Source organism: Pseudophryne corroboree, chromosome 1 (genome assembly GCF_028390025.1).
Source record: "Pseudophryne corroboree isolate aPseCor3 chromosome 1, aPseCor3.hap2, whole genome shotgun sequence".
In the NCBI taxonomy this organism is placed as follows: Eukaryota; Metazoa; Chordata; class Amphibia; order Anura; family Myobatrachidae; genus Pseudophryne; species Pseudophryne corroboree.
In genome coordinates, this window is record NC_086444.1 from 946903223 (window position 1) to 946917164 (window position 13942).

Consider the following 13942-nt stretch of genomic DNA (forward strand, 5'->3'; position numbering starts at 1 on the left):
CAGAGAGCAGTTGCTGATCAGCGTAGCACACTCTCGGGAAGTGTTGCAACAGCATGGCTGGATTCTGAATATTTCAAAGTCGCAGCTGATTCCTACGACGCGTCTGCCCTTCCTGGGCATGATTCTGGACACAGACCAGAAGAAGGTTTTTCTCCCGGCGGAGAAGGCTCAGGAGCTCGTGACTCTGGTCAGAGACCTCTTAAAACCAAAACAGGTGTCGGTGCATCAATGCACGCGAGTCCTGGGAAAGATGGTGGCGTCATACGAAGCCATTCCCTTCGGCAGGTTCCATGCGAGGACCTTTCAGTGGGATCTGTTGGACAAGTGGTACGGATCGCATCTTCAGATGCAGCGGCTGATCACCCTATCCCCCAGGTCCAGGGTGTCTCTTCTGTGGTGGCTGCAGAGTGCTCACCTTCTCGAGGGTCGCAGGTTCGGCATTCAGGACTGGGTCCTGGTGACCACGGATGCAAGCCTCCGAGGGTGGGGGGCAGTCACACAGGGAAGAAATTTCCAGGGTCTGTGGTCAAGTCAGGAGACTTGCCTTCACATCAATATCCTGGAACTAAGGGCCATATACAACGCCCTAAGTCAAGCGGAGCCTCTGCTTCGCAACCAACCGGTGCTGATTCAGTCAGACAACATCACCGCAGTGGCTCATGTAAACCGCCAAGGCGGCACAAGGAGCAGGGTGGCGATGGCGGAAGCCACCAGAATTCTTTGCTGGGCGGAGAATCACGTAAAAGCACTGTCAGCAGTGTTCATTCCGGGAGTGGACAACTGGGAAGCAGACTTCCTCAGCAGGCACGACCTCCATCCGGGAGAGTGGGGACTTCATCAAGAAGTCTTCACACAGATTACAAGTCGATGGGAACTGCCACAGGTGGACATGATGGCATCCCGCCTCAACAAATAGCTACAAATGTATTGCGCCAGGTCAAGAGACCCTCAGGCGATAGCTGTGGACGCACTAGTGACACCGTGTGTGTTCCAGTCGGTTTATGTGTTTCCTCCTCTTCCTCTCATACCCAAGGTGCTGAGAATCGTAAGAAAAAGAGGAGTGAGAACAATACTCATTGTTCCGGATTGGCCAAGAAGGACTTGGTATCCGGAACTGCAAGAAATGCTCACAGAGGACCCATGGCCTCTGCCTCTCAGACAGGATCTGTTGCAACAGGGGCCCTGTCTGTTCCAAGACTTACCGCGGCTGCGTTTGACGGCATGGCGGTTGAACGCCGGATCCTAGCAGAAAAAGGCATTCCGGATGAGGTTATTCCTACGCTAATAAAGGCTAGGAAGGACGTGACGGCTAAACATTATCACCGTATATGGCGAAAATATGTTGCTTGGTGTGAGGCCTGGAATGCCCCTACAGAGGAATCCCAGCTGGGCCGTTTCCTTCACTTCCTACAGTCGGGAGTGACTATGGGCTTAAAATTGGGGTCCATTAAGGTCCAGATTTCAGCCCTATCCATTTTCTTTCAAAAGGAACTGGCTTCTCTTCCTGAAGTTCAGACGTTTGTAAAGGGAGTGCTGCATATTTAGCCCCCTTTTGTGCCACCAGTGGCACCTTGGGATCTGAACGTGGTGTTGAGTTTCCTGAAATCACACTGGTTTGAGCCACTTAAAACCGTGGAGTTAAAATATCTCACGTGGAAGGTGGTCATGCTGTTGGCTTTAGCTTCAGCTAGGCGTGTGTCAGAATTGGCGGCTTTGTCACATAAAAGCCCCTATCTGGTTTTCCATGTGGACAGGGCAGAATTACGGACTCGTCCGCAATTTCTGCCTAAAGTGGTGTCATCTTTTAATTTGAACCAACCTATTGTAGTGCCTGCGGCTACTCGTGACTTGGAGGATGCCAAGTTACTAGATGTAGTCAGGGCTTTGAAGGTTTATGTAGCCAGAACGGCTGGAGTCAGGAAAACTGAGTCGCTGTTTATCCTGTATGCATCCAACAAGCTGGGTGCTCCTGCTTCAAAGCAAACTATTGCTCGCTGGATCTGTAACACGATTCAGCAGGCTCATTCTGCGGTTGGATTGCAGCCTCCAAAATCAGTAAAAGCCCATTCCACAAGGAAGGTGGGCTCTTCTTGGGCGGCTGCCCGAGGGGTCTCGGCATTACAGCTTTGCCGAGCAGCTACTTGGTCGGGTTCAAACACTTTTGCAAAGTTCTACAAGTTTGATACCCTGGCTGAGGAGGACCTTGTGTTTGCTCATTCGGTGCTGCAGAGTCATCCGCACTCTCCCGCCCGTTTGGGTGCTTTGGTATAATCCCCATGGTCCTTACGGAGTCCCCAGCATCCACTAGGACGTTAGAGAAAATAAGATTTTACTTACCGGTAAATCTATTTCTCGTAGTCCGTAGTGGATGCTGGGCGCCCGTCCCAAGTGCGGACTTCTTCTGCAATACTTGTATATAGTTATTGCTTAAATAAGGGTTATGTTATGGTTGCATCAGGTTTATCTGATGCTATGTTGTTGTTCATACTGTTAACTGGGTAAGTTTATCACGAGTTATACGGTGTGGCTGGTATGAGTCTTACCCTGGATTCCAAAATCCTTTCCTTGTACGGTCAGCTCTTCTGAGGTCTGGAGGAGGGACATAGAGGGAGGAGCCAGTGCACACCAGTATTCCTAATTCTTTCTTAAAGTGCCCTGTCTCCTGCAGAGCCCGTCTATTCCCCATGGTCCTTACGGAGTCCCCAGCATCCACTACGGACTACGAGAAATAGATTTACCGGTAAGTAAAATCTTATTTTCAGACGTTGCCGTTTGGGCTTTCCACGGCCCGAGAATTTTCACCAAGGTAATGGCGGAAATGATGGTGCTCCTGCGCAAGCAAGGGGGTCGAAAGTATCACATACTTGGGCGATCTCCTGATATAATCGAATTCAAGGGAACAGTTATTAAAAATCGTGTCTCTCTCCCTGAGAGTACTACAACAGCACAGCTGGATTCTAAATCTACCTAAGTCGCAGTTGGTTCCGACAACTCGGCTGTCTTTTTTGGGCATGATTCTGGATACAGGAAAACAAAGGGGTTTTTCTCCCGGTGGAAAAAGCCCAGGAACTCCAGAACATGATCAAAGACCTGTTAAAGCCAAAAGGAGTGTCAGTTCATCAATGCACTAGAGTATTGGGAAAGATGGTGGCGGCCTACGAGGCCATTCCATTCGGCAGGTTCCATGCAAAGACTTTTCAGGGGGACCTTCTGGACAAGTGGTCAGGGTCCCATCTGCAGATACAACGGAAGATTCCCTGTCCCCCAGGGCCTCTCTCTATCTCTCTCTCTCTCTCCTGTGGTGGCTCCAGAGTACTCCCCTTCTAGAGGGTCGCAGGTTCGGCATTCAAGATTGGGTTCTTGTGACCACGGACGCGAGCCTCCGAGGATGGGGAGCAGTCACACAGGGAAACAATTTTCAGGGAATAGGGTCAAGCCAGGAGGCTTGTCTACACATCAATATGCTGGAATTAAGGGCCATATACAACGGCCTCCGACAGGCGGAGAATCTTCTTCGCAACCTACCTGTTCTGTTACAGTCAGACAACGTCACAGCCGGGGCGCATGTAAACCGCCATGGCGGGACAAGAAGCAGAGCAGCAATGGCAGAAGCCACCAGGATTCTTCGCTGGGCGGAAAATCATGTAAGCGCTCTATCAGTGATCTTCATTCCGGGAGTAGACAACTGGGAAGCAGACTTCCTCAGCTGACACGATCTCCATCCAGGAGAGTGGGGACTTCATCAAGAAGTCTTTGCAAAGGTGACAAGTCGTTGGGGACTTCCTCAAATAGACATGATGGCGTCACGCCTCAACAGAAAGCTTCGGACGTATTGTTCCAGGTCAAGGGACCCTCAGGCAGCGCCAGTGGACGCCCTGGTGACACAGTGGGTGTTTCAGTCGGTCTCTGTGTTCCCTCCACTTCCTCGCATCTCAAGGATATTGAGAATCATAAGACGAACAAGAGTGCAGACAATACTCATTGTTCCAGATTGGCCTCGAAGGGCCTGGATTTCAGATCTTCAGGAAATGATCACAGAAGATCCGTGGCCTCTTCCTCTCAGGGAGGACCTGTTACTACAGGGGCCCTGTGTGTTCGAAGACTTACCGCGGTTACGTTTGACAGCATGGCGGTTGAACACCAAATTCTAGCTAGGAACGGTATTCCGGATGAAGTCGTCCCTACTCTTATTACAGCTAGGAAGGAGGTAACGGCGAAACACTATCACCGTATCGGGAGAAAATATGTGTCTTGGTGTGAAGCCAAGAATGCCCTAAGGATGATTCTCAACTGGGTAGTTTTCTCCATTTTCTGCAGTCAGGTGTGGATATGGCCCTGAAGTTAGGCTCCATTAAGGTGCAGATTTCGGGCTTATCTATATTCTTTCAGAAGGAATTGGCTTCTCTCCCAGAAGTCCAGACTTTTGTAAAGGGAGTGTGGCACATCCAACCTCCTTTTGTGCCTCCAGTGGCACCGTGGGACCTTAACGTGGTGTTAAAGTTCCTTAAATCACACTGATTTGAACCTCTTCAAACAGTTCAATTGAAGTTTCTCACTTGGAAAGTGGTCATGGTATTGGCCTTGGCATCTGCAAGGCGGGTGTCCGAATTGGCGGCTTTGTCTTACAAGAGCCCCTATCTGATTGTCCATGCGGATAGAGCAGAGTTGAGGACTCGTCCTCATTTTTTGCCTAAGGTGGTTTCGTCATTTCATATGAACCAACCTATGGTGGTGCCTGTGGCTACGGTTGCCTTTGAGGATTCCAAGTCCCTTGATGTAGTCAGGGCCTTAAAGATTTATATAGCCAGAACGACTAAGACAGAAGCACTGTTTGTCCTGTATGCAGCCAACAAGGTTGGCGCTCCTGCGTCTAAACAGACTATTGCTCGCTGGATCTGTAACACGATTCCGCAGGCTCATTCTACGGCTGGATTGCTGGTTCAAAAATTCGGTAAAGGCCCTTTCCGCTAGGAAGGTGGGCTCTTCTCGGGCGGCTGCCCGAGGCGGCTTGGCATTACAGCTTTGCCGAGTTGCTACTTGGTCGGGTTCAAACACTTTTGCAAGATTCTACAAGTTTGATACCCTGGCTGATGAGGACCTCATGTTTGCTCAATCGGTGCTGCAGAGTCATCCGCACTCTCCCGCCCGGTCTGGAGCTTTGGTATAATCCCCATGGTCCTTACGGAGTACCCAGCATCCTCTAGGACGTAAGAGAAAATAAGATTTTAAACCTACCGGTAAATCTTTTTCTAGAGGATGCTGGGCGCCCGTCCCAGTGCGGAAAAATTCTGCAAGGCTTGTATATAGTTGTTGCTTACATAAGGGTTATGTTACAGTTGACACCAGTCTCGGGCTGATGCTGTTGTTCATGCTGTTAACTGGTTTAGTATATACCATGTTGTACGGTGTGTATGGTGTGGGCTGGTATGTATCTCGCCCTTAGATTAACAAAAATCCTTTCCTCGTACTGTCAGTGTCCTCTGGGCACAGTCCTAACTGAGGTCTGGAGGAGGGGCATAGAGGGAGGAGCCAGTGCACACCCATTCTAAAGTCTTAAAGTGCCCATGTTTCCTGCGGAGCCGTCTATACCCCATGGTCCTTACGGAGTTTCCAGCATCCTCTACGGACTAGGAGAAAAAGATTTACCGGTAGGTTTAAAATCTTTTTTTTTTTTGCCAAGATACTGATTGAGTTTGTTTTTCGTTGTTTTTGGAGATCTTTTCATCCTTTCCAAGGATGAATAGGATAAAAGGATCATAAGTCAGAGTATCAGAATTCTTGATGTCCCTTTTTTTTTTTTTTTTTTCCTCCTCTTTTTTTTTTTTTTTTTCTCCCTGTGGTCTTTTTTGGTGTTTTGCCAAATTTAGCACAATACCACTTTGTGGAGTTTGTGGTCTCTTGTTTTTCTGATTATATCTTGATCGTCACCAGTGGTTAATGGGACAACAAGATCATAAGTTATGGTTTCGTAGAGAACATCATCTTTATCATCACCAGTGTAGAATTAGTCAGAAACCAGATATGGTTTCAGAGATGACTTCATCTTATTTGTCACTGTTGGTGAATAGGACGTCAAGATCATAAGTCACGTTATCGGAGATGACTTAACTTTTCATCCTCACTGGTGTAAAATCGGACGATAGGAACATGATCTGGTTTCAGAGATGATTTCACCTCCATCATCACGAGAAGTGGCACTGGGGTCTGTGCAAATAGCCCCCCCCCCCCCCCCCCCCGCGCACGTGGCTTCAAAGGGGGAGGTGTGTGTGGCCTCATTAGTAGTCCCTGTTGCATCACTCAAGGGTTGTAACCCAGCATTCCCACAGATGCCTGGCTGCCTCCGGATACTATGGCTGCAGTGCTGTGTCCTCTTCAGGGACAGGAACCAGGCACTGCACAAGAATGTCACAGTGTAGCACCTGGCTTATTGTCACTGCTGAGGAGCTGGCATTTTGGCGTCGCTCCCACGACAGAGTGACACCCTTGTGCAGTTTGCACCCTGCTTGTGGTGCCTCTGGTGGTCACATATATAGAATTGGATGGTAGGAACATAAGTCACAGAATCCTACTTCTCCTCCTTCTGTAGTCCTTAAATCTAGCCAGGTCTCTAGTTTGACCTTGAGGCCGGTAGGTCTTTCACCCTATTCAGTCTCTGATCGCAAGTCATTTTTGTCTGTCTTGTTCTCTACAACACACCTCTACTATGTATCTTGTATTGAGAAGTGAGGATTCCAAGGCAGCAGGTGAAGATATCCCATGTATGATTTTACAGCCAGGTATCCTGCAATTTTTAGCATCACCACCAGCAATCACCTGCTGCAAAGTCTTGACCATATACTTTTAATATTTTAAGTGTTTATTCAAATTTAAAAGAATAGGACCGCCCAGTAAAACATTTGAAAGTGTAGCTTAATTCTTAAGAAAATTTCTACAGAGCAGTTAATAAAATACAACTCTCTAATGACGGTAGAGAGTGTATCTAACCAGCAAACTAAACCAAAGACTACTGTGATGTAACACCACTATCACAGTGCATATATTTCTAGATTGTAAGTTCTCATGAGCAGTTCCTCTTTCTCTTACAGTAGTTTAGATTTATTTTGCTCCGCGCTGCAGAATGTTGATGTTATATAAATGTTTATACATATTTAGTACCAGTCTAACATGTACTACAAAAATATCCCAGTATTGAAAAGATTATTTTATTCAATGCATTTTCTTTTCTTGCAATACAAAGTTTGAGGAACTAAATTGGTGCTTCTGTGGATATGAGCTGAGCCTTCAGTGACACTTAGGTTCCGCTAGTGCAGGGGTGGCCAACTTGTCAGAGGCCAAGAGCCAGAAAAGTCAAGGGTAAGAGCCACGATCATGCGCGTGCCGAAAGCCAGACACACACATGCCCCCACATTGTCCCCTCCCTCCCCAAGTGCTGCTCACAGCGCTGCTGCTCCTGTACGTAAGGGCAGGGAGGAGAGCGCAGCATGCACCTCTCCTGCCCCTTAGTCTTCGGCGGCAGTGTCACTCTTTTTTTCCAATTAGGTACCGTTCCGTGAGCCAATGAAAGCTTGCGGCCCGGCAGCCAATCGGGAGCTTTAACTGCCGGCCCGGCAGCTCTGATTGGCTCGTGGGCCAGCACCGTCAGAAACACTAAGTGTGCCGGGCTGCCTGTTGGATCGCGGGAGCCGACCGAGGCACCGAACCGCAAGCAAAGGAAGAAAGAGTTGCATGCGGCTCGAGAGCCGCAGGTTGGCCACCGCTGCGCTACTGGAACTACAGAAACAAACCGTGATTGTGGAGATAGTGTCACGTGAACCAATAAAAGCAGGAAAGATATAAAATGGTAAAATGCAGATTTCATTGAAAAAATTAAGAACAAACAAGGCTTTATTGAAGACAATAATATAGACCATAATAGAGATGGCACTCTTTCATTAGCATAAAGTCTATGACATAGGCTGGAGAAAAGTCAAAATCCTACCAAGGATGATGTATAATAGCTGCTTATGGGCAGTGTAATGGTTAGCATTACCGCCTCAAAGCACTGAAGTCACGGGTTAGATTCCCACCATGGCCCTAACTGTGTGGAGTTTGTATATTCTACCAGCACTTGCATAGGTTTCCTCCATGTAGTCCAGTTTCCTCCCACAATCCAAAATATCCTATTGCTAGGTTAATTGACAACAAAAAAAACTAACCCTAGCTTGAGTGCATGCAAGGTAATCTAAATTGTAAGCTCCACTGGGGCAGGGACTAGTGTGAATGGCCAAATATTATCTTCAAAGTGTTGCGGAATATTTGTGCGCTATATAAATAACTGCCAATAAATAATAATCGCTAAATATACAAAATGCTGGGCAGATATATGTCTCACCTATATATCTCCTGGGAAGGGTATACTTTTTAAGTGCTTGCCATTTAAATTATGTAGACCTTTTGAAATCTAAACATAAGTTGAAAATCAATTTAGAACTGTTAATTCTTGCTAGCTGGTACCCAACTTGACCTCTGTCCATTAATATTATTGGGGGGGGGGGGGGGGGGGGGTTATTTCTCATATCAAATGGAAAGCATAAATGTTTCATATTTATTTAGTGTTAAGATTTAGCATTCATTTGATGTTTCTAGTGAATATTACTCCTTCAGTGACCACACAGGGTTGAAAATTGTGGGGGGTATTGTTCTTGCTAAATTTTTGTGCAAAAAAAAAAAAAGGGGGGGTGATTTTTACCTGTGGTTTCACATTGGGCTATTCAATTATATCTTTTTTTTTTTTTTTTTTTTTTTCTGTACAAATTTTTTTAATTTTCTATCGAAAAAATACGTACGATCCGGAATATGTTCTCGTACTTATGTGTAAAAACAGGGAAGGTGGGACAAAAATAAATCCCTGATGACTACCAGCATCTGGTACAATTAAATATCCCTAGGGAGGTCAATTAGCCGTGGTAAATTACAGCAGCTAATTGAATATTCCCCTGTTTATCCACATGAAAACTAATAGCGGGTAACTGTGTACTGAGTCGTCATATCCTTTTTTAAGTGTCACAGAGCCATGTTTACTAACCAGCCTGGCTCATTAGTTCATTTGACACAACCTCTAATTACAGTTATTGAATCTCTTGAGGCTAGAGAAACTCAATGTTAACGTATTGTCCCCTCTTTCAGGATGATTGACTGGCTTTCTTGGCCTTTAGCACAGCATGTGGAGACATGGGTGATTGCCCTGCTGAAGGGACTGGCTGCAGTCCAGAAATTTACTATTCTCATCGATGTCACATTGCTCAAAATTGAATTGGTATGTACATAATTATTTTTACTGTATGATTTCAGCCTTAAAATTAAACAGTTTGTGTTACTATACCTTTAAACAGAGGTATACATCTTGTTTATTAGGACACTGTTATAACTGTTCTTGAGACCTGTTATCTAGAGAAAACGTAAAAATGGAGGTGCACACTATAAGCACTAAGAATACTGATAAATGAAAACAATTAAGATAAACTACAATTTTCACATTATATTAATGAGGTTATTAGTAAATGTTTGTCCGAAAATGTATGATGCATTAGTTTGCTCTGTTATAATGGAACATTACAGCTAATTGAAGATCCCCCTTAATGGGGAACTGCCTTTATCTTGGGTCTCCAAACAAATGCATGCTGACCCATAGCGCTTTTGAACAATGACATGCTGCTTCTTGACGTTTCACCTGGAAAATAGTATAATTACCACTGTCTTTAAATAAGCTGCTTAATACAAACATGTAAAATTAAAATTTCCCTTACCGTTCAGTGCAACTTTGCTAAATATGAATAAGTGTATTTGTGTAAACTATACTCTCAGCAAGCTGTCCTTGGTGCTTATGTAATGTTCACTCTTATTTGTCAGGCTTGCAGTGTTGAAAGAAAGCAGCAGGTGCATTTCATATATATTGTGTTTTATGGGTTTTACTGTGTATGACAGATTGGGCTATAATTAGCCTGTACCGGCTAATTGGTGTACAACTTGCGCAATCCCTAACTTCTTTCAGTGTCATTGGAATAACAGGTTCTTGTATATGACCTATGCAGAAATCTACTCCACCTCCTTTTTTATTTATTTTTCCAACTTTGAAGTTATAGTATTCATTTTGTGTTTATGCCACTGTGTGCAATGACAAAACTGGCATAACAGCCGAGGAGTCAGGTCTGTACAGTGCTGCTGACTGGTTTGTGTTACAGGTTGAGTATCCCTTATCCAAAATGCTTGGGACCAGATGTATTTTGGATATCGGAGTTTTCCGTATTTTGGAATAATTGCATACTATAATGAGATATCATGGTGATGGGACCTAAATCTAAGCACAGAATGTATTTATGTTTCATATACACCTTATACACACAGCCTGAAGGTCATTTTAGCCAATATTTTTTATAACTTTGTGCATTTAACAAAGTGTGTACACATTCTCACAATTCACTTATGTTTCATATACACCTTATACACACAGCCTGAAGGTCATTTTAGCCAATATTTTTTATAACTTTGTGCATTTAACAAAGTGTGTACACATTCTCACAATTCACTTATGTTTCATATACACCTTATACACACAGCCTGAAGGTCATTTAATACAATATTTCTCTATCGTCCTAGTGGATGCTGGGGTTCCTGAAAGGACCATGGGGAATAGCGGCTCCGCAGGAGACAGGGCACAAAAAGTAAAGCTTTTTCCGATCAGGTGGTGTGCACTGGCTCCTCCCCCTATGACCCTCCTCCAGACTCCAGTTAGATTTTTGTGCCCGGCCGAGAAGGGTGCAATCTAGGTGGCTCTCCTAAAGAGCTGCTTAGAGAAAGTTTAGCTAGGTTTTTTATTTTACAGTGATTCCTGCTGGCAACAGGATCACTGCAGCGAGGGACTGAGGGGAGAAGGAGTCAACTCACCTGCGTGCAGGATGGATTGGTTTCTTGGCTACTGGACATCAAGCTCCAGAGGGACGATCACAGGTACAGCCTGGATGGTCACCGGAGCCACGCCGCCGGCCCCCTTGCAGATGCTGAAATCAGAAGAGGTCCAGAATCGGCGGCTGAAGACTCCTGCAGTCTTCTAAAGGTAGCGCACAGCACTGCAGCTGTGCGCCATTTTCCTCTCAGCACACTTCACACGGCAGTCACTGAGGGTGCAGGGCGCTGGGAGGGGGGCGCCCTGGGAGGCAAATGAGTACCTATAAAGGCTAAAAATACCTCACATATAGCCCTAGAGGCTATATGGAGATATTTAACCCCTGCCTAATTTTTCTAAATAGCGGGAGACGAGCCCGCCGGAAAAGGGGCGGGGCCTATCTCCTCAGCACACGGCGCCATTTCCTCTCACAGCTCCGCTGGTCAGGACGGCTCCCAAGTCTCTCCCCTGCACTGCACTACAGAAACAGGGTAAAACAGAGAGGGGGGGGCACATTTATGGCGATATTTTGATATAACAAAGCAGCTATAAGGGAGCACTTATTATAAGGCTATCCCTGATATATATATAGCGCTTTTGGTGTGTGCTGGCAAACTCTCCCTCTGTCTCCCCAAAGGGCTAGTGGGTCCTGTCTTCGTTAGGAGCATTCCCTGTGTGTCTGCTGTGTGTCGGTACGTGTGTGTCGACATGTATGAGGACGATATTGGTGTGGAGGCGGAGCAATTGCCAAATATGAGGATGTCACCCCCTAGGGAGTCGACACCAGAATGGATGCCTTTATTTATGGAACTACGGGATAGTGTCAACACGCTAAAGCAGTCGTTTGACGACATGAGACGGCCGGACAATCAATTAGTGCCTGTCCAGGCGACTCAAACACCGTCAGGGGCTGTGAAACGCCCTTTGCCTCAGTCGGTCGACACAGACCCAGACACAGGCGATGACTCCAGTGGTGACGGTGACGAATCAACCGTATTTTCCAGTAGGGCCACACGTTATATGATTTTGGCAATGAAGGAGGCGTTACATTTAGCTGATACTACAGGTACCACTAAACAGGGTATTATGTGGGGTATGAAAAAACTACCTATAGTTTTTCCTGAATCAGAAGAACTAAATGACGTGTGTAATGAAGCGTGGGTTGCCCCTGATAAAAAGCTGATAATTTCAAAGAAATTATTGGCATTATACCCTTTCCCGCCAGAAGTTAGGGAGCGCTGGGAAACACCTCCTAGGGTGGACAAGGCGCTAACACGCTTATCTAAACAAGTGGCGTTACCCTCTCCTGAGACGGCCGCACTTAAAGATCCATCAGATAGGAGGATGGAAAATATCCAAAAAAGTATATACACACATGCAGGTGTTATAATACGACCAGCTGTAGCGACTGCCTGGATGGGCAGTGCGGGGGTAGTTTGGTCAGAATCCCTGATTGAAAATATTGATACCCTGGACAGGGACAATATTTTACTGTCGTTAGAACAAATAAAGGATGCATTTCTTTATATGCGTGATGCACAGAGGGATATATGCACACTGGCATCACGGGTAAGTGCTATGTCCATTTCGGCCAGAAGAGCTTTATGGACGCGACAGTGGACAGGCGATGCGGATTCAAAACGGCATATGGAAGTTTTGCCGTATAAAGGGGAGGAGTTATTTGGAGTCGGTCTATCAGATTTGGTGGCCACGGCTACAGCCGGGAAATCCACCTTTCTACCTCAAGTCACTCCCCAACAGAAAAAGGCACCGACTTTTCAACCGCAGCCCTTTCGTTCCTTTAAAAATAAGAGAGCAAAGGGCTATTCATATCTGCCACGAGGCAAAGGTCGAGGGAAGAGACAGCAACACGCAGCTCCTTCCCAGGATCAGAAGCCCTCCCCGGCTTCTACAAAAGCCTCAGCATGACGCTGGGGCTTCTCAAGCGGACTCTGGGACCGTGGGGGGTCGTCTCAAAAATTACAGCGCGCAGTGGGCTCACTCGCAAGTAGATCCCTGGATCCTGCAGATAATATCTCAGGGATACAGGTTGAAATTAGAGACAGATCCACCTCGCCGTTTCCTGAAGTCTGCTTTACCAACGTCCCCCTCCGAAAGGGAGACGGTGTTGGAAGCCATTCACAAGCTGTACTCTCAGCAGGTGATAGTCAAGGTACCTCTTCTGCAACAAGGGAAGGGGTATTATTCCACTCTTTTTGTGGTACCGAAGCCGGATGGCTCGGTAAGGCCTATTCTAAATCTGAAGTCCTTGAACCTGTACATAAAGAAGTTCAAGTTCAAAATGGAGTCACTCAGAGCAGTGATAGCGAACCTGGAAGAGGGGGACTTTATGGTATCCTTGGACATCAAGGATGCGTATCTCCACGTTCCAATTTACCCCTCACACCAGGGGTACCTCAGGTTCGTTGTACAAAACGGTCACTATCAGTTTCAGACGCTGCCGTTCGGATTGTCCACGGCACCTCGGATCTTTACAAAGGTAATGGCCGAGATGATGATTCTTCTTCGAAGAAAAGGCGTATTAATTATCCCATACTTGGACGATCTCCTAATAAGGGCGAGGTCCAGAGAACAGCTAGAGATGGGATTAGCACTGTCTCAGGAAGTGCTAAAACAGCACGGGTGGATTCTGAATATTCCAAAATCCCAGTTAATGCCGACAACTCGTCTGCTGTTCCTAGGGATGATTCTGGACACGGTTCAGAAAAAGGTTTTTCTCCCGGAGGAAAAAGCCAAGGAGTTATCCGAGCTTGTCAGGAACCTCCTAAAACCAGGAAAGGTGTCTGTACATCAATGCACAAGAGTCCTGGGAAAAATGGTGGCTTCTTACGAAGCAATTCCATTCGGCAGATTCCACGCAAGAATTTTCCAAAGGGATCTGTTGAACAAATGGTCAGGGTCGCATCTTCAGATGCACCTGCGGATAACCCTGTCTCCAAGGACAAGGGTGTCTCTTCTGTGGTGGTTGCAGAGTGCTCATCTATTGGAGGGCCGCAGATT

General features: G+C 46.3%; 1 protein-coding gene across 3 annotated transcripts in view; it reads left to right on the plus strand.

Moving 5' to 3' along the window:
* USP38 (ubiquitin specific peptidase 38) overlaps positions 1–13942 on the plus strand; it is a 115088-nt gene that overhangs the window by 38394 nt on the left and 62752 nt on the right. For all 3 annotated transcript variants that reach the window (XM_063920406.1, XM_063920407.1, XM_063920408.1), the window contains exon 4: positions 9166–9295. In XM_063920406.1, the coding sequence (XP_063776476.1) occupies positions 9166–9295 (130 nt within the window). The remainder of the gene's footprint in view (positions 1–9165; positions 9296–13942) is intronic.